The sequence below is a fragment of the Parasteatoda tepidariorum genome, chromosome 6, assembly GCF_982258835.1.
Source record: "Parasteatoda tepidariorum strain Cologne lab strain chromosome 6, Ptep-v5.0, whole genome shotgun sequence".
Taxonomy (NCBI): Eukaryota; Metazoa; Arthropoda; class Arachnida; order Araneae; family Theridiidae; genus Parasteatoda; species Parasteatoda tepidariorum.
The window spans coordinates 70,639,973-70,662,081 of NC_141760.1; the positions used below are offsets into that span (position 1 = coordinate 70,639,973).

The 22,109-nt window shown below is 27.8% G+C and overlaps 1 protein-coding gene across 4 annotated transcripts in view; it reads right to left on the minus strand.

Moving 5' to 3' along the window:
* LOC107456467 (kin of IRRE-like protein 1) overlaps positions 1 to 22,109 on the minus strand; it is a 224,475-nt gene that overhangs the window by 69,091 nt on the left and 133,275 nt on the right. For all 4 annotated transcript variants that reach the window (XM_087166016.1, XM_087166018.1, XM_087166017.1 and 1 more), the window contains exon 5: positions 5,373 to 5,708. In XM_087166016.1, coding sequence (XP_087022142.1) covers positions 5,373 to 5,708 — 336 coding nt within the window. The remainder of the gene's footprint in view (positions 1 to 5,372; positions 5,709 to 22,109) is intronic.

Here is a 22,109-nt window from a genome sequence, read left to right on the forward strand (position 1 = left end):
TTCTTATTCATATTAATTGACTTCTATGTTTGATTTAGTGTTTTCTACTGAATTCCAGGAAATTCATTATAAATGTATGATATTTTACATATAATTCCTTGCTATTAAATATAATTTGGATACTTCGAATTTCAACTTAAATTGTTAATATTTTTTTCATAAAACAATTGAGGAGATACGGTATGGAATATATCACTAATGCTAAAACTGGCCTTTTTCAATATTCCTTTTCTAAGAAACTATTTCTGATATCGCTTTGAGTTACCACTCTCAGTTGTAAGCTCTGATAATGTTTTAGCGTTAACAGGAGTACTTTCTGAGTTATGAAAGATGTTCTCAAAAAAATGAGAAAACTTTTAGAAAAAGTAAAAGCTTTCTGGTCTAAATTTTGAAAAAAGATTGAAATGATTGAAATGATGATGAAATGATTGATTGATGAAAAAAGAAAAAAAAATTGTGCTCAAGATATTTATTTACAGTTATCAAAGTGTAAAAATGTATAGGTATATATTCTGCGAAGAAGCACTGAAGCAATATCTTGTTTAGATGCTGAGAAAAGGTACATCGATTAATGTCAATTTTAGCATCCTTGGTATATCACTTGGTAAGGGGAGGTACTCACTCCCCTTAATATCTTAAATGAAGCTCAAAAAAGTATTAAATAGTGTCTGAAAGTAAGATTGATTGCACTTTTAATGTTTTAAATAGCAGATTTGTGATAAACTAAATCTTTAATTGTAAGAATAATGCATTATTTCAATTTTTTTTTATTTAAAATAAATTTTATCACCACACTTATTTATTGAATATGTTTAACAGCCACATGCTGGCGAGCACTGATGGATTTAATTGGCGCAAAAGAATTTTATACCAGTTTTTAGTTCGATTTCCTCGCCAATAAAAGTTCCAAAGTCGGTGTTAAAAGAATTTATTTATTACCTCAGGCTTTCAGATCGGTTTAGGAGACTGATTTATTGCATAGCGAAAAATGAAGCATGGTGCGCTTTCAACTTACCTAATGTAGAATGTTTAATTTTCGCCAGCTTAGGAGAAAGTATAAATCAAGATGGGAATGATATATCAACGTTTCATTAAATTTAGGTACTTGCTTCAAATTTTCTCGAAGTCAAAGTTATAATTTAACACTCTCAGTAGGATGCACGTAATTGCTTAGTTGGTGGGATATTGCATTTAATCTTGAGCCTTTATTTTATTTATGAAAGTAGTAAATGTCACTCACTCATTGTACGACTCTTGCTTAATCATTAAGTTACTTTTTGGCTTACCATTATGTATCATAAATAGAGAAAAAATATTGTATTTCCTTCAATAAATCTAAATTTCATTGTACTTGTTGAGAACAAAAATGAGTTAATTTTGAGTATTTGTATTAGTATTGATTTCTAAAACTGTTTGAAACATGATTAAAAAGAAAAAGAAAATAATACCAACAACACGCTGGAAAAATACTAATAATCACTTAGAAAGCAATTTTAATAAAGAATATCAATAATATCATAGAAATTATAATACTAATATTGCATAGAAATTGAAGCTATGGGGCTAGGCTAAAGACAATGTCATGCATTATCTATCTAAAGGTATCTCCGAATAGAATCGAGTTAACATGACTTATATACTAGTGACTCAAAATTTAAAAGATGCAGTGGTAACTAAGCTACATTACTTTTTCCTCCATCAGAATTTTATTCATAATAGAATTCGATAAATGGATGCCACTTGCTGATTCTTTGCTGTTTCGCAAGAGGTCGGGTTTTGAGTACTGGTCGTGCTACATGTATTAAGAACGCAGTTGTGAGTTTAGTCGCACATGTGTTGCAATTACCTGTTGAATGAGTACAAATCCGAATGTCGAATGTGTACTTGTGTGTTATCGAGACAGAGTTGCAACAGCGTGAGGAGAACAGTGTCACAGTCAGAAACAGCAAGTCAACTGCTCACTGTGTTCCATCCGTCAAATTAGGCATGCTTATATCAAAATAAGAGCTCTGCTGAGGTAGGCTTGTTCAGATCACGTCGTGTGTTATCGAGACAGAGTTGCAACAGCGTGAGGAGAACAGTGTCACAGTCAGAAACAGCAAGTCAACTGCTTACATAGAAATAAGAGCTCTGTTGAGGTAGGCGTGTTCAGATCACGTCCCTAAGTTACCAATGTGGGCGGAAACTACCCACAAGGTCAACCGTCATCTATCTAAAGGTACCTCTGGTTAGAATCGAATTAACATGTGTTATATTGTTGTCGTAGGTCATTAAGACACTGGGGTGTGTGATTGTTCTTGTTTTCCAGTGGCACTATCTATAGCCAAGAATTTGACTTCCGCCACACCCATGCGCTACACCCGTTTTATAAGACGTACTCATTCATACGTCCATTTATTTGTCCACAGATCGTAATTCTGACCTAAACCAGAAAAACGATCAATCTACAATCCAGTACCCACAGATGTATAATTTGTTTTGCGAACAAGGAGAACTCTGTGATCCCACAAATTTAACTTTTACCAGTCACCATTTACTACACTGTGAGTCTTCTGCCAGAAGGATTAGAACTCCCTTTCTCACAAACATGAGTTCAACGTCCTACCAACTATGCTATCCCGTCCACAACATTCCTTTTATAATAGTGAATTGGAATTTAGTAATTGTAAGTGTAGCTACGCTACAAAGATCATGCAAAATAATCTGTTATAATTATCACAATCATAATTATCTGTGATTATTAATTACTATTGATACCTAGAAAATGGTACTAAAAGACAATGTTTAATATATATTTCTCAAGAAATTATGACTATTATTATGCATTGAATCAGCGATTGTAGTGAATACTAAAACTTCTTCAAAAACCATACTTGTTATAGTTTATGAAACAATAAATGCCCTACTTAAATACATAGAATGCTACGTTTGGTTTCCCACATTTCTCGTGTACTAGCTGTCGATTATAAACAATGACTCAAATAACATTCCTTTGTTTTCTAAGTCATGACTGAAGTGCATATATAGTGTTCCTCGAATACAAAAGTGACATTTAACTTCAAGAATTGCAATTTACAACAGTAGCTAATAACGTTATTAATAAGTTCGGAAATAAGTTCAAAATTTTACATTACAATGCACCTGAAAAATTCTCTAACTTTAATTCTTGTACGAAACACACTTTCACTTATACTTTACAGATCATGATTCAATTTATTACATACTGAAATGCTAATAAAAATTCTCCCTTAAACTTTATCGCTAATTCTAATTTTTTGAATAAAGGGTAGTAGTTGCTTCAATACAGTAAATCATTACAGATGCAGGGCTCTAAATCCTGCATCTACACATACATGCATCAGTCAGTAGAATGAAAATTGACTCCTAACATTTGAAAAAAGTCAAGAAAAACGAATGAAGATTTTTCTTTTCTCAAACAGCCTTTCCAATTTCTTCCTAAAATCTGAATGTTTGAACTCTTGATTCAACTCGGCTCAGATATTTCAAGCGTATGCAATTTTTTTGCTATGGTTATCTTAAATCCATCTCTGTTAAAGTTTGTCACTGTTCAAATTTGCATCTCATATTCGTGGAAAAAGAAAATTTTCACCCAATACTTGTAGAAAAATTCGGATATGCACTTCGTGGAAATGCAAAACGTATATCGATCTTTGCTGAAACTTCGAAGCCTGTCTCGTTTCACAAATGCTACCATTTTTGGCGAAGAAAACTGGCATTATCGAAGCATATTCTTATAAAAATAGTGTGTCTAGCTTTCTTTTTTTTTATATATATATTTTTGCAAAATGTCAGGAGAAGGTGTTGAATATTGGAAAAAAATTCGAAGCATCAATTTAAATAAATCATCCTATATTCAGTGTGTATATTTCTCAGGTGTGCAAATTTGTTTTTTAAATAAGAATACTAAATGCAAACATTGTTTAGACTTATAAACTATGCAGTAAAGAAGTAGACTTATTGTTAGACTCATTCTGCAAAAATATTATCTGCATTTCTAATTAGAACGAGGATAAGTAACGCATGAAACGGTGAAGTGTTACGTATATTTGAGTCCATGTTATAGTTTGCTCCATTATAATGAAAAATTAAACTAACTGTTAAATTAAGATAATAAGACTATTAAAAATACTTTAATGTGTGAAATAATGACTCTGTTTGACTGCTTTCAGAACATTTTGGTTTAGAAATAAGCATGTTAAAGACAAACATTATTTAGGCGTATAAACTATATGGAAAAAGAAGAGTTTTTATAAGATTCTTAGCCCTGTAAAACAAACATTATATTTATGATACACGTTCAAGTGTACCGTATCTTTAAACTAGCTGCAGTGTTAGTTCACATCCTAATAGTAATCTAATAAATAAAAAACATAATAGTTTTGGAAAAAACAGTTAAAATTAATTCAATAATGCAAATTTTATGATTCAATTTCTCTACTGTTATAATAGCAGATTAATCTCTTTTAAGAAAAAACTTATATTCTCATTAAATTTAATGTTTGTGGTACTTTTGGAAAAAGGACATAAATGTTTATTACTTATAAAGTTTAGTCAGTAATTTAAAAAAAATAAAATACAGGGAAAATAAAATTAACTAGGCATTAAACTTTAATAGAGGGTCCTGATTTTTAAAAATAAAATCATTATATCAATACATTATATCAATACATTATAAATTATTGACAACAAATTGTTATTTCTTTTTTTTCTCTAATTACGAGACAGGTAGGTTTTTGGAATCATTCATTTTTGAAATACTTTCCTTGATAAATCTTAGGATATTCTGCGTATTTAAGAAATAATTTGTGAATGATATTTCCATTCTCAATTTAAAATAAAAAAGTTAAACAAAGCGACTATTTCGTAAAAAGAAATAAAACATAAAAAATGTGTTTTTGCAAATGCTGCAGAAAAAAAATTAGATGTAAACTATCTGCTTTTTATCTATTTGGTGTGAATAAATTGGCAAGAAAGGCAGCTTTATATCTATAGAAATAGTTAGCTCTTTGAAAGTTGTTAATAGAATTTAAAAATAGAGTCTATTCATAGTATTTTTACTTGTTTAAATTTATTTGATGAATAAGATGAATAGAAAAATATAAAGTTGGAGTGTGAAAAATAAGAAATGGAACGAACGTGTAAACTTGTTTCAAACAAGTGTATATATTGACCTTTTATTTATAACTCTATTAATTATATTATTTTATAGAAAGTAGAAAATGTAATTATTTATAAAAATTAATATGAAAGGTATGAAAAATAATTTTTTTAGACCCTTCTCTCATCTAAAGATTTTATTAATTTAATTTTCATTCCCCTATTTTAAAAGAAATAGCACTTCTACCACTTACCAATAACTTTTAAAATCATGCTATGCGTGAAAGTCCTTGCCCATCTGTAGTCCACTCTACACCTGTATATTCCAGCGTCTTTTTCTTGAATCGGTTCTATCCTAAGAACCGTAGGTTTTGAAAAAGTTTCAAAGTAGGCTCTTGAGCCTAAAGTAGTGCCCGGAAAGTGCTTCGCTTTCTCAAGTGGGCTATTCCTAGCATCGACACTGTAAATGGGGGCTCTGGCATCTTCTTTATACCACAAAACTAGAGATACTTTATCCTCGGAGGAGTAATGCGTTATATTGCATGGCAGCTCAGCTCGTCCACCCGTCACCGAATGGAATTCTGGGAGCTCTGTGAAAAGATAACATGAATTAGTAAATGTAAATTTCTTGAACTGTTTGTAAAAAAGTAATAATTGAAATATTATGTACACTTTTGTCTCTTCTATTATCTGCTTTGTTTTTCTTTTATTTTGATCTTACATGGAGTTAGTTATTACAATTATGAGTCGAGATGGTTCAGAGGTAAAAAACATAGAGTTTTAATCAAAATTAATTGGGCTCAGCTTCAGTGGTAGCTAGCTTGGAGTTCACCCAGCTTTAGATCCTCGTAAGTAAAAGCACACTGTTAAAATATTCATATTAACAGAGAAGGTTGAATAAAAATTTATTTAGCTGTTAATTTACCACATTCAAACAAAAATGTCAAATAATCATAAATAAGATGGTATTTGAACTTTTAACTGTGAGAAACTATTTATGAACTGTTTTTGCCTAATACGGTTAAACAACCAGAATTTTATCGCACCAACTAGACCCACCTAATAAAGCTACTTAATTATTTGCATCTAGGTACGTATTATAGCATAGAGAGCTTAATATGTCAATCTCATGACCAGTAGAATGGGGGCTCGAGTCTCAGCCCTGACGCAACACATGATATTTCGTCTTTTACCATTAACAAATGAAGAGTTTCCAGTGTCTTACACTCCCCAATTTGTGACTCAGGACAATCAGAAAATATTCTCTTTCACAGATAGATGGCAACCCTATAAATCTGCTGAATTACCTCCAATGTCCAGTTAAATCTCTTTTTTTTACGATTTTGAAACCATGCTCGTTGTAAATGATTTAAAAACCATTTAGTGTTACATTCATGGTTCTTTAACCATGGTAATTGTAAACAGTTTCAAAACTGTAACGGTAAAGAAATATGTTCTTTACCCTAAATTTTACACTTAATTAGATGGACAGACTGCTACCGACTATTTTACCAAAATTTTAGAATGAAAATTCTAACAGTGCTACGTAGTGCGCAATGCTGCGTATATTGAATCTATTTTTCTATTGCTTATGCAATTATGAGATCTTATCACTAATGACTACAAGATGGGAATAGTATTTATGTCATGATTAAGCTTTTTTCCCATTATGTAATAAAATATTAATTATGATAGCCATTTAGTAAATTCTTCAACAACGGATTATAAAATAGTTCATAAATGCCTTTTTAAAAGACACTGTGCATAATTAATTACGTCACATTAAAGGGGGAAAATAGATTTTGAGAACTTAAAAAATATCCATGTACAAAGTTATGTAAAGCTAAATTATAATATCATGCATAATAATATTATTTTATGGAACATATTTTAATCATTTATTTGTGTATTGTTGTAAATGACTAACGCAATTAATCTGAAAAACAATTTACTCCAAGCATGCTTCAAACTCTTTTTATTTTTTTCGAATTTCGTTATTTTTTTCGAAGAAATATATTACAATTTGTAATGTAAACTATGTGTATATGTAAACTACCATTATGAACCCAAAATATAAAACGTCATCTTATGTTTTGGTTAATGTACTTTACTGCTGCTTATATACTGTAATGCATGCACTGTCATGCATGTAGCGTTTACTGATATTTGAATACTTTTAATTAATTCATGTGGGGTTAAGTTTTTTCGTATGGGCTAACGCACGTATTTTCACTTGCCCTCACTAATTAAAATTAAACTTCAGAACTTATTTTAGATATTATAAGCTATAAGCATAAATGATAATTGACTTTTTGTTTACTTCTAATATTTTTTTATGGAAATAAGTATTAAATAACACGAAGAATTTTTTTTCAATTAAAAACTCTCATCTTAAGCTTAATTGAAAGAATTTTAAAGTGATTTTTATTACCTTGCTCTAATGATTTTTTCCAAATCTTAAAATCGCAATTTATGTCCGAAATTGAAATATTGTTTAATATTAAAAAATTAGTTTTCCGATATTTTTCGATATTTTGAGCAATATAAAAAAAACAAAGACGTATTTTCTAAAATAAATTGGTTTTTTGAAAGTACCTGTGTAAGCGTAGCATAAAATAATATCAATATGTATTAGTTCAGAAAGCTTAAATCACTGTTCCCTTCATTCTTCGAGTTAAGCTAGCGTAACTAGTTATTATTTTGTTTATGTCGCTACAATGTTGCGTAGGTTTCTCACAAAAAACTAAAAATTCATGAGTTCTAAATAAGAATAAAAGAAAAGTTTTGTACGAAATCTCTTACATAAATTGAAGTGTCATGTTTTTATCTAAAAACAAAAGCTGTAACGAAAGTGCAAGAGCAGTGCTCTTCAAAAAGTGAAGTCGTGGTGACACTTTTTCTCCTACACTTCAAACTTTAACCAAGACTATGTACTTAAGTTGGCTTTGTCTAAGATAATTAGAAAAGATCGATGTTGTCACGAATCTTGTAAAAGAAATTTTTTAGTTTAAAATTTATAGCCAGGAGCAACTTCATTTTACTTTAAAGTACATCGATAGGATACGATATATTATAATTGAAAAATATATGCTTTTCTTCATAAAAATGAAACCTGTTTCTACATTGTAAATTTTAATGCCTCATTTGGAAAATGTTTGAAGAAATAATCACTATAGTAATTAACTGATATTTTCTGTGATGTAATTTAATGGAGTTTCTCTATTTTCTAACTTATTATATATTAATGGGATGAAATGTCTTGTAATTGAGAAATATGTTTTACTTTATAAAATACTTGTTTCAATTTTGCAAATTTATGAGCAAACAAGTTATGATAATGTTCATAAAATCTTGTTTTAATCTTGTTTTTTGAAATATGATACTGTAATTTAAATACCTCAATTATAGATTATTTGAAGAAGAAAAAATAATCGGGATAGTTATAAACTAATGATATAGTTTGTTTCCTGTGATAAAATTTGAAGAGGATGCTCTATATTCTGATTACGTATGCATTGATGTGATGCAATGTCTTTTAATTGACAAATGTGTTTTACTTTATAAAAACCTTGTTACAATGTTGCAAATTGTGCAAATTACGCAAATATGTGATGATGATAAATTAAAAACTTGTATTTTGAAATATAACAGTGTAATTTAAATACCTTGTTTATAGAATATTAGAAAAACAATGATAGCGATGGTAATAAACTTTTAATAAAGTTTGTTTAGGGTAATGCAGTTTAATGATGTTTCTAATTTCTAATTTATTATGTATTAACAGAATGAAATGTCTTCTAATTGACAAATATGTTTTACTTAATAAAATAATTTTTTCTATGTCGAAAATTTAGACACAAGCGAGTGATTATGATATTTTTAAAACTTGTTTTTGAAATATAGTACTCTAATTTAAGTACCTCATTTATGGAATATTTGAAAAACATAATCATGTTAGTAATAAACTGATGATAAAATTTGTTTCCTGTGTTTAAATTTAATTCTCTATATTCGAATTTATTATATATTGATATGATGTATTGTCCTGTAATTGAAAAATGTGCTATCTTTATAAAAACGTGTTTCAATACAGTAAATTTATGCGCAAACAAGTGATGATGATATTTTTAAAACTTGTATTTTGAAATATAACAGTGTAATTTAAATACCTTATTTATATAATATTAGAAAAACAATGATAGTGATGGTAATAAGCTGGTGGTATAGTTTGTTTCCTGTAATGTAATTTAATGATGTTTTTCTATTTTCTAATTTATTATATATTAAAGGAATGAAATGTCTTTTAAATGACAGATATGTTTTACTTCGCAAAAAAGTGTTTCAATGTTGCAGACTTATGCGCAACAAGTGATACGAATATTTCAAAACTTTTTTTTTGAAATGTGACATTGCAATTTAAAAATCTCATTCTAGAATATTAGAAAAAAAATTTACAGTGATAATAGTAAACCGATGATAAAGTTTGTTTCTTGCGTTGCAATTCAAAGAAAATTCTCGATATTCTAACTTATTAAATATCGGTGTAATGCAGTGTCTTGTAATTGAAATTGTCCTTTATTACTTTAAAAAGCATGTTTAAATGTTGCAAAATTAAATGAAAACAAATGAAGATATTTTTGAAACAATTTTCAAAATAATTTTTATTTATTGGCATGATGTAATTATAAAAATATGCTTTAAGTTATGAAAAACATTGTTTGAATGCTGCATAAATAAATGCGAAGAAGTAATGATAATATTTTTTAAACTTATTTTTGAAATATAATTTAATAAATATATAACATTATTTTCAATTCAAGAGAATATAATAATTGTATAAGAATAAAAAATATCTGGATTTGGTTGGGGGATAATTTTTTCAGTCTAAATGATTTGCTACATATAGTATTTTATTCAACATTTTATTCTAAAATATGCCGATCTGATGCGATGTTTTAAATGAAATATATGCTTTACTTTTATGAATAAAATCTATTTCGATGTTAGGGATTTAAATATTTTATTTAAGGAAATGAACAAAAAAATAATCGCAATGAAGATAAAACTTATTTATTAAACGAAAATGTATTAATTTTCAGTTTTTGAAATAAATTTGTTGAAGCAGATGAATGTGTCTTTAAAATGCAATCGACTAAATATTTTTAAATTTTTTTTATTCAAAAAACGATGTTATTTTTCAAATTATAAAATCATTATAATTTTTTTTAAAGAATTATCTTGGAAGTTATTTTTTAACTTCAAGTGTAATCGAAAAGTTTTTTTTTCTTGTTATATAGTAATTTTATAAATTATTAAAATATTTAAAACTTTGCTTGGCTATAAAAAATAATAACAAAATATACAGTATTTAAACCATTCATTTTGGTAATTTCCATTTTCATATGGTAATGGTTTCCAAGAAATTCCTGTTTTTTTTTTTTAAAAAAATGTTCCGAAAGTTTTAAAAGAATATTCGAAAATTCATATCTTTACTCTTCCAATTATTTTAAAAAAAGCAAATTACTGTAGGAAATTTCTGTTCTCAAAATATTAAATTGGAAAGGTACAACGGCGAGTTTTCTAATATCCAAATTTCGCTACCATTTTTTTCTGCTTTGGAGGGAAGCTCATTAGGTTATATTGTTGTATATTCAAACTCTTTAATTTAGACATGTGAAGATAGGGAAATTGAGAAAAAAATTCTGTTAAAATTACCATGCTGTATAGTAACGATAATACTAGGGAAAAAACCTATATATCTGGCAATAAAAATCAAAAGTTACGAAAAGTAGAAGAAATGTTTAGATAATTCATCTGGTTATTTTTCTGTTCATATATAAACAGTCTACCAGAAATTCTGGTTTTTAGTATTATTTTTATGTAACCAAAATTGCAGTTCTCATTACACATTTAATAAAAAAATGAAAAATTAGAAATGGAATCCAACCAAATAAATGGTTTTTATGTAATGCTTTAAATTATCATTATTATAATGCTAAATTTCATTGCACAGTATAAAACCATATCTTATTGTTAATTTTACCAAAATTATTACTAAAGTGCTTCGGTAAAACTTACAAGGCCTCTTGGTGTTTCCAAAGAACCAGATACACGATAAACCTCACCATATTCTGGTAGTTATGACTTTTTTTTTATCATAATGACTTTATATTCAAATATATTTTATTTCAAAACGTTTCAAAAATGTTTTATTTTAAATATGTTTTAGTTCAAAAAATATTATTATATAATCATCTTTCATTCTTAATTAATTTCCCTAAAATCATTACCAAAGTGCTTCGGTAAAAATTACCGAGCCTATGGTTTTCCCTCAGAGCCATAGACGCGGTAAATTTTACCATATTATGCTTGTTACAAACATTTTTTTTCCTCAGTGTTGCTTTATGTTCAAAAATGCTTCATTTTAAGAAAAAACGCTTATTTTATTTTTAATGCTAAAACTAATGAAACAATTTATTAAGACAGCATTTAATATTTTATTTAGAGAAATCTGTAAAAAGTAATCGGAAGATCAATTCAAAGACCTGTAATTATTTTGAATAAAATTAAAAATTTTATAATTCTAATCCTAATTCTAAGCTATTAAATGACATCGAAAATGCCTTTGTTCGTTTCACTTTAGCAACATACACAGTAGAAAAGACACAAAGACCCAAACATTTGAATAACATTTTGTTTAAGATAACAACACCATTTTACAAACCTGTATTTCGAGCATAAGGAATATACGTCGGATTTCTGAAATCTAAGCAATCTAGGTCTTGTGTCGAAAGCGTAATTAAGACGTCATTAGATGACGTTGTAATTTGGGGTTAGATGTGGAACCTCATTAGGGAGAGATGTTAGAATGCTATTAAAATTTCGCATAACATCGAAGATAAAAGTATACGTAATTTGTTAGAGATCATTATACGCGCAGCGATTTTTTTCAATAAATGAAATAAAAACTTAGTTATCTTTATCGGAAAAGTAAAAGTTTTAAACAAGAATTTTGATTAAGTTCTGTGGATGTTTCCTTTACCTCTATCTTTCTATTATATATAAAAAGTAACACTTTTTTTTAAATTTTGAAAACAAATGTGTACGTTTTGTATTTTAATCAATCTTGTTTAAGTTAACAGAATAAATATCAAATAACCTATTCCTTCAAACTTTCATTTTTTTCTCAAATGATGTGATATAAGTGATCAGCCTAAACATTATCGAAAAATAAATTAATAAATATAAATATGTTTTAATGTTATACATTAATAGGCTTTAATTATTATTATGCAGTTTGGTTATGTACGGAAAGAGATTCCGATCAAATTAAGGTAAAATGGATTACCACCCTGAAAGCAGAATCCGTAAAATCCATTTTAATCTTAATAATTATTTAACTGCAATGATTCATAGATTTTCCCATAATAATACTGTAAAAATTGCGGTAATTTTGGTCCATGACTCCGTTTTGGTAAAAAATGGATTTTACGGTAAAAGAAAAAGGCGCAATGAGTGTTTGTATTTCTGGACGCAATTTGATCCGAGATATTTTACTGTGTAAAAATGTATTAATTTTTTTTATAAATTTAAATATAATCAAAAAATGCAAGAAAACAACCAAAACATAAAGGTATAAATGTTAAAAAATATTTTGTCTTAAATTTTCAAAAATTTTTATAATTATAAAAAGCATAAATTTCTATTTTTTAAATTTTTTTTAACTCATCCAAGGAAATAACCCATTTAAATCCGTCCTATTTTTTAAAACAGTTTTATTTTAACAGAATGGTAAATGACGTGGTTATCATTTAGTTCAACTTTGTGTACTTTTGATTCCTTTTTTCAAATTTGAAACACATGCTTAAAATAAATTTTAAATTTTTCAAGCGTTGGAAACTGTTTGTTTTTAGTACACAATGCCTTTGTCACAAGATAAATATTACGACTACACTGATTTATCATTTTAAAATGTAACTTGTCATTTAACTGCGAGATATTTTCATAAATTAGTAAACTGGTTTTCTTACTGATCATTAATAAAGTATCCAGAATTATATTAATTTGCATTTCCGACTCTGCTTAGCAAGTAAACTTTGCCATTAAACCCCAAACTCCAAATTCAAAATAATTACTAATTCGCATACTAATAGAATAAGTTTCCACTTCCTCAATATACAATATTTATTATTTCGTAATTGACGAATTTGCCTTTACATTTTTATAATATTAGATGCTAAGTGTGTACAAAATCGGCAAAAATTTTCGCAAGAGTGACGAAATTTTAAATAAAATTTTGCTGTTGTTTATTTTGTAGTTGAATATTAGAAAACATTTTCCTCTGAACTTAAAAATTCCATTGACTGACATGTTTATTGGTGTAAAATTTTTAATCGGGCATGCTATTTCAACCCCTACATGCCTGCCAATTACGTAAATATTCATACAAAGCCATCATGAGCCTAGTATGCATAAGAAATGCATACTAGTTAAGCATTTCTTAAAGTAAACACAGTTTAAAATGATAATGAAGGGAATGAACTGTTCAGTTTTAGAGAGAATATTAGAAAATCAAATATGTTTAATAACACCTACATGTTACGGAATTTTATCATATAAACTATAACTTGTTAAACTTATTCTTTTTATCTCTCTTAGTTATGTAAATAAAAATAATTGACTCTAGTCGATGCCATAAGATAATAATTAATAAAGAAGTTAGCACATTTTTAAAGTTTCATGTTGAAAAGAAATTTATACGTTTGCACTGATACTACTCCTTAGATGGTAAAATGATATTTCTTACTAACTAAGTAACACTTCTTAGTAATTCTTAGTAAGTAATACTTCTTAGTTAAGAAGAATGCTTTGTAATTGCTAGCTCATATCCGTTTCTTGTTTTACATAATAACTAATGCTGTCGATTTATATTTAAGATAAAGTGTATAGAAGTTGATCTAAAATCGCTGATATCATCTTATCACCAGATAAATAATAGGTACATCAATATGTTTGTGTTACAATGTTATCGACAAAAAATGAACATTAAAAATAATATTAGCCTTCTCTGCACTCTGCAGACTATAACGTGCCCGGTAGCGCAAGTGAAAATTTTGAGTTATTTCAAGTCCTGGTTTTCATTTTCCTTTAACTAAGATTTGCGGCAATTTTCTTTGCAGAAAGTTAAAACCAATTTATTAAATGCGAGTCCGTCTATGAGTCATAAAAATCAAAACGACAATTCTGATTCAAAGCAATTGCAAACATCGCATCAATAAATAATATGTTTTAAGCAGTGTTTGATATAAACATTCGTCTGACGCTTTTAAACAACTTATCGTAATGAACTGTCTACGTTCTTCGTGCAATGGCCTTGAAAGTTACTATTTCCGATTTTCCGTCATATTCTATTTTTCGCACTCTAAAAATGGATACTCATATTTAACGAAATTTTCTTCGATTTTAAACACAATCCGTTTCTTGCATATTCTATGAGTGACCATTCCGTCGAAGAGACGGAATAACTATTGCCGCTTCTCCGAGGGAACATATTGCGACAATAGTTAAAGAAATATCCCGCCATTCTATATTTTCAAAAATAAATAAATAAATAAAAAAAAAGCTTAGCGTCTAAAACATCACATTTTTCTAATAATCCTTATATCATGGGCGCCATATTGCAGGATTAATGTCATCTTAACAACTCGAGAAGGATAGATATTACTGAGAGGGAAAAATTACACCTATTCCCTCAGCAAGATTTTAACATGGGATTGTACAGGTACGAAGCCGACTTCTTGATTACTATACAGGCCGGTCAGCTTATTTCATTACTTTATATTCGATCTTAAAGTCTTCGTCTTAGTTTCGTCATTCTAGTTAACAATCTCTCACAAAGCACTACAATGAGGTTTATCCATACATTAAGCACTTTCGTCATATGTTTACCAATATTTTTTTATTGTTGAAGTAAACTAAGTTTTTTACAGTGCATGTAATCATATTTTTATTTACTTTTCCACTGAATCACCATTCATTTATTCATTTTTTTGTGTTTGTCTGTTGACTACAGATATTTTCCTGAACATGAGAGTTAATTTAATAGTTTCAGTGGTAAAATATTTACGATATCACGATAACTACTAAAAAGGGCATTAAACTGACCATTAAGGCATTGATTACCCAAGGGCATTTAACTGACCATTAAGGGCATTAATTGAACGAATATATGAATAAAAATAAGCTTGTTTTTTTAAAAAAAATTTTTTTTAATGAAGCTATAAAATTGAGACTAATGCGCATGAAAATATGCAATGCACAAACACAAAAAAAGAATTAATAAATAGAAAAAAAATTATAGCATTAAGAAAGTAAATATAGCATGTGACTACTTGAACCATAAAAATAACATAAATAAAACAAATGAGTTAATAGTTACAACATAAACCAGTTTACAAATTAAAATTGCAGGTTTTATCTAAAAAAAATCCTTGAAGTGTTTATACCTTCTTTTTTTCTCAGAATGGGCTTAGTTCATTTTATAAGACCAAACAAAACATAAAAGGTTTCCAATTTTTATATTTTCGAAGAATATTTTTATAACAACTAACACTTTGACAGAAAGTTTGAAAAAGGCTCAATTGAACCCCTTCATCCACGTCGTCTGCATAGGGAAGAGCTAGCAGGATTTTTTTTTAAATAATCATGTTTCCGCACAAAATATTAAAAAAAATTAAAAAAAAGAAAAGAAGGCAATCACTTAACGGCTTCTGAGGATGCACTTTACTCAAGAAAGGAATTGTTGGAGAGCTTCAAAGCTTACGAAACAAAAAAAAAGAAGCATATTTAATTTTTCAATAAATATCTTACATAGAGAAAAAGTATCTTAAGAATAAAAATAAATAAAACTCAAAGAGAAAGGTTTTAAACAAAATAAAATTTCTGTTTGCTGATTTGAGTCTTCATCTTTGAGTGAAAAATGCGAATAAAGTAAATAACAAAACAATTTTTTCCATTCCTTACGATGGAGTGTTTAAACTTTTGTTTAAATTTATGATCAGTAGAAACATTCCGAAAAAGTATTAAAAAAATATTCAAAATAAATGTTAAGAATAAGATTTGCGAGTCGTTTAACTTTTTATAAAATTATATTTTTGTTCTGTGTTTGAAGAATCGTTATTGATTTCCTTTTAAAATAATAAAATAATAAATAACTAAAACGTAGATTTCTCCTGAATTTATAGAAAAAAAATAGTAAATATTTTTCTTATGATATTTTTGCAATTTATACATTCGAGAAAGGCACTTAAATAGACTCTATTGAATAAGTTTAATTTGTATAGTTTGGGAAAATTTCCTACAAAATCGACAACTTTGTTCGTCCATCAAAGGTAAAATAGGAGGCTTTGTGTTCATTAATTATGAAACAGAGCTTTTTTATTAAATGGCATAAGATTCAGTTAACTAGAGTGTTGTTTGTAGGGCATCAATTTTTATCGAAGCGATTTGACAATTATTGTTTGGTAACATTAGTAAACAAATATGGTTTTAAAAACATTCTTTTTAGTAGTAAACGTGTTAAAAAAGTAAGTTTAAGTAAAATGTGGATAATTGTAACAATAATAGTACAACTTTAGGCTACGCAAAATTAATAAATTTAATAGCCCTGATTTTATACAGAAAACACTTTTTTTGTCGGTAAATAGTTTTTATTTCTATGCAGTCTTTAAGCTAACATCTACAAGAATTTAATACTATGAAAAATGTGTATTTGTAAGCACAGAAATACTTCAATATTAATCAATAGCTAATATTAATCAATTGCTAAATTAAATCTCATAAGCTTAACCATTACACGTTAGGGTTATTCCAACATTTTGAAATAGAAGCACAGATGTGGCGAGTTCGAGTCCTATCGTAGTTTTTGAAACAACGATTTATTTCTTAATTGTTATACATACATATGCATGATTTTTTTGCTAAATGAAGAGTTCGTCTTCTTGAAATCATGAATCCATGAATCCGTTACATCATAAAAGTTCGGAAAAATATTAAGGGTAGCCAACATACACTCATGATTTTTCTTTATATAAAAAGTTTGCTTGTATTCTTAATAACAATAAAAGTTTTTATAAAACGCTTTTCTTCCTCCTTTTTTTTCCTTTTTGAATTTTCATACAGGTATTGTTTCATGTCATCGTTCTCTAAAAATAATCGATAAAAAGTGTTCTAAAAATCCAGATGCTCTAAAATATTTTTACAGAAAAAAAACATAATTAAATTAGATTACTTCACATTGTCACTTTTTTTATTACAATCTAAGAGCAATTAAAAACAATCTAAGAGCACAAGAACTCACAACGTACAGAGAAATATTTTTAAGAAATGCTTGTTTGCTGATTAGAGTTTTCTATTTGAGGGCAAAATACGAATAAAATAAAGAAATAATTTTTTTTTTCCATTTTTTTGCGATGGAGTTTCTGAACTTGTGTTTAAACTCATGATAATCAGAAACATTTCAAACAAAATAAAATTTATTATTTTTATTTTAAAGCATTTTATTTGGAAGATATCAATCTCTAGAAATGAGTAACTATAATTATAAGTCGCACTCGATATAGATTTCCTAAATTTCTTTCATAAAAAAGTATTCTAATTCTTATAAAAAGCAATCAATTTCTTTTATTATAATTATTATTCTTCCAGAACGTGTTGAGTTAAAAAGAAAAGAAAAACATAAAAAAAATTTTAAGCTTGCAACATGAAAGCAGATCGAAACTGAAGAAAGATGTTTTTTAATCGTATTTTAAATAATAGATTTCATTAATGAAAACTGTTTGAATTCGTTATTATTATTTTTTTCGTAACGTCATGTTAAGAAAAATAAGTTTTTCTTTTATTTATCCAACCTCTATAATCTTGTGCTTGTTAATGCACTGCAAATCAACTTCTAGAGATTTTATTTTAGAAAAGTTGTTTAAAATTTTAAAAAAATCATTTACTTTTATTGTCATTATTATTATTATGCAAAGAGTTAAGGTGAGAAACATATTTCATGTTTAGACATCGAACTAATAAAATTTGACTCGGGAAAGTGTCGCAACTCAAAGAATTACACCTTAAATAGATTTCGTTATAGAACCATTATAGATATTATTGAAAGATATTATTTAACTAAAGTTTAATAATTTAAATTCTTCTTGGTATTATTCTAAGTTAGATACAGTTCTAACTAATTCTATACTTACAACTTTTGAAAAAAACAATTATATTTCTACCACCTTAAATGTGAAAAATATAGAAAGTTTAAGAAAGCGTGTAAGATATTAAACATTATAAGATATTTAAAAAAATGAAAAAGAGTGTTTTTACTTAACGTGCTAACACATTATATGTCATTTGACGCTAGTATTATAATATAAATACATTCCATCACAATGACTAAGACTCACTGAAACAATGCACTGATGCAATTAATGCAATGCACTGCGTTTCACATCCTGGAACCGGTAGGGAATCATGACTCCACCATCAACAAAAATATGATTCTCTGTAATGACAACTTTGTCTTTATTGTATCACATTTCAAAGATATAGAGTGCAAAAAAGCAGAAGAAAATTTCCTTTACTTTTCAGTGACATTTTCCAGAATAAAGAAAGTTTAATAATTTATAAAAGTTAAAATAATTTATAAAAATTTACAAATTGAAATAAAAACAATTAGAAATCAGATTGCTTGATTTTTAATCAAAGACCCTAATATGTAGATCTTATTGTTCACGCAGTGTACATCAATCATTGCATTATCATTGTGTCATAATGACTTGGCAAAAAGTTTAAACATTGAAAAATAGTGATTTTTTTTTTCAAACATTAACTGAGATAAGATATTCCGTATGATTTTATTTGATGATATTTAAAACTGCGATATTTTTTCAAATAACAAAATATATTCGCAACTAAAACATTTTAATTTTTTCTCACTAAATTTGAATTTGACATATTTTGTTCAACTGTTCCTAGCTTCCTCCCCATATGCCCATTAAACACATATTAAGATATATTTCAAACAATTCAATAACTTTGTTCTGATTTTCAGTCGAAGAAAGCGGCGTTTTATTTTTCCCTTCCTTAGCATTCTCAGAAGAAAATAAAACATATTTTAATAAATTTAAAAGAGAGATTAACGTAGCTTTTAAAAGTTGACTTATTTGGCAGACAAAGTCGTAAGCCAATTTAAAGATACAAGGCTTGAATTCAAGACGTAATCCTAATAAGCTTAGAAGAAGAGAAAAATATGCTCGTTGCCAATATTGGATAAAAGAGTATTTCGAACACAAGGAACTCATTTCTTTCAACAGCAGCTTTGCAGGATTTTCTTATGTTTCTTTGAAGATTTCGAACAAGTTCAAAAGGGGCAAATGAAAGAAATTGATCTGTATCTTTAAAAAAGAAAAACTTTTTAGAAAGTATTACTCCATTCTTCTGCCGCTAATTCAAAGATGTAAGATTTACTTTTTCAAAATTAAAAAGTTTATAAAGTCAAATTATATATTCAGTATAGATATCATAATCAATGTAGAAAGATATAATGAATCTAGGTAATCTGGAGTACAGAGCATTTTTAACGGAGCGAATGCAAAATAAAAGTATTCATGGGTACTTCAAACAAATTTTAGAAAGGATTTCATTTTCTTTTGTTTGTTCTTTTTAAATTTAGATCAGCTAATTATTGATTATTTTTAATGTCATTGCTTGTTAAATAAATAATCTCAAGAAAATGATTCAATCTCAAGAAATGAAAGTTTGAAATGAACTGAAAAAATTTGCCATTCTCGGTCATTATAGTTTTTCTTTTTCTATTTTTCTCACTCGGATACAATGGTTTCCCTTTTTGGTTGGAAACTTTACGTTTTATTCATCAAATCATATTCGTCATGTCGTCTGATTCACGTCCGGTAAATCTTGAAAATGGGAGCCTTTTTTTGGAGTGCTCTAAATATGATGACTATCATTCCCAATTTGCGAATGAAATTTTTATTCAGGTGACAATACTTGTCATCATAAACGTTATGATAAGAGCACTATAACACTATATTATAAATCCCATATAGAAATAATATAATAATAATTTAAAAATACCTAGTTTACATAAATCGGAGGAAATAAAACTTGCATTAAAATATATGTTTTCATCAAAATATTTATTGATTTAAAAAATTTTATTATATAACAAAAAATATATATACAAAATTGATTTTATTGCTTGAAATTAGTTTTACAAATACACATTTTAAAATTACTTTTAACAATCATGATATTATAGGAGAGGCTACTGAAGGCAACTTAACTTTTTTGTATACTTTTTCGGATTTTTTTTCTTCGATTTGTTAACCTAGAGTCTTCTAAATGGTCATTCTTTTCACTTACGACCTTGTATTCCTTTCTGATAACATTTATTTTATTACATTCTTCATCACTTAAATGTTTTTATTATCATTTATACAATAATCTGAATTACTATTGCTTTCAATATTGAATAATACAATAATAATACTGCATAAAACGATACCAAAGAAGCAAAATTATATTCCTGTAATTTGATTTTGCTTGGCGGTAAAGTAATTTCCGAAACAATTGTCATCGATTAAATGGCTGAAGTACATATCTTTTCTGCCCTGAGGATGCTATCGATTCGAATATTCTCGTCTTGTGATCTTTCGATTGTATCTCCTCGTATATCAAAAACATTCGATAGTAGTAATTTCAGTTATTTCACTAAAGTTTAAGCTGTAAATGAGAGTTTTTCAAGTATTTATTGAAAATACAAATAAAAATACTCTAATATTTAAGAATTTCAATGTTCCGCAGCTCAAGTAATAATTAGATTGATTGACATCGAATTTTGTTTAATTGTAAGATATTACATTGTTTAAAAATTTTAAAAAATAATCATTTGGAATTGAACTTTCAATTTAAGTTATAGTTTTTTTAAAGAATTTTATTTCACCTTTAAAAAAAAATTGAAGAAAAAAATACTCTAATTACATAACGGAAATGCAATTGACGACATTATGTCTGTATTCAATCCATAAATAATATTTCTCTCTTAACGAACACTGAAGAAATGATTTAAAAGTGGGAATCAAACTCTAGACCAGGGGTCTCCAACCCTATGCCCGCGGGCACCATGGCGCCCGTCGATCGATCTAGGTGCGCCCGCTGCTTGTACCCAACGATAAAATATTTCAGTTTTCCATTTTCGCAATAAATGCTATGCAAATTTTATGCTACGCAGATACATACTGAGGTACGCTAGCTCCGTAAAGGTAAAGTACTTGATAGATTTCTACATTTAATTGGAGAAATTAAAAATTACCTTACAACCAGAAATCAAACAGTTTTAGAACAAAGAGATCCTCTTTGGCTAGCAGATTTGTCTTTCATAACGGACATAAGGAAAAAACTAAATTATTTAAACTTGGAGCTGCAGGGAAAGGACAAACATAAAGCAAAAATGATAGAGGCTATAAACTCGTTCAGAGCTAAGCTAGTTTTGTGGATATCACATTTGAAAATGAAGTCTCTTGTGCATTTTCCAAACATGAAAAAAATGATAGGTGACAGTGAAATTGGCTTATTAACATTTGTCATCAACCTCCAATTGCTTCAAGATCAATTTAAAAAGCGCTTTCAACAATTTAATATCATTGAGCCTTTGATAACTTTTTTGTTAATCCTTTTACCAACCAAATAAACCGTAATAGCAACATACATTTCAGAATTTTTTCAAGTAAAGCGAGAAGAATTGGAGATAGAAATTGTGGATCTTCAGAATGACATCATCCTCAAAACTATTATATCACATGAGAAATTCTGGAATATAGTTGAAGGAATAAATTCCATTCTTGAGCATCATATTCTCCCAATTATATAGCGCTGGCCAGCGAAATGCCATGCCAAACTCCACATTGACTGTATTTTATAAATAA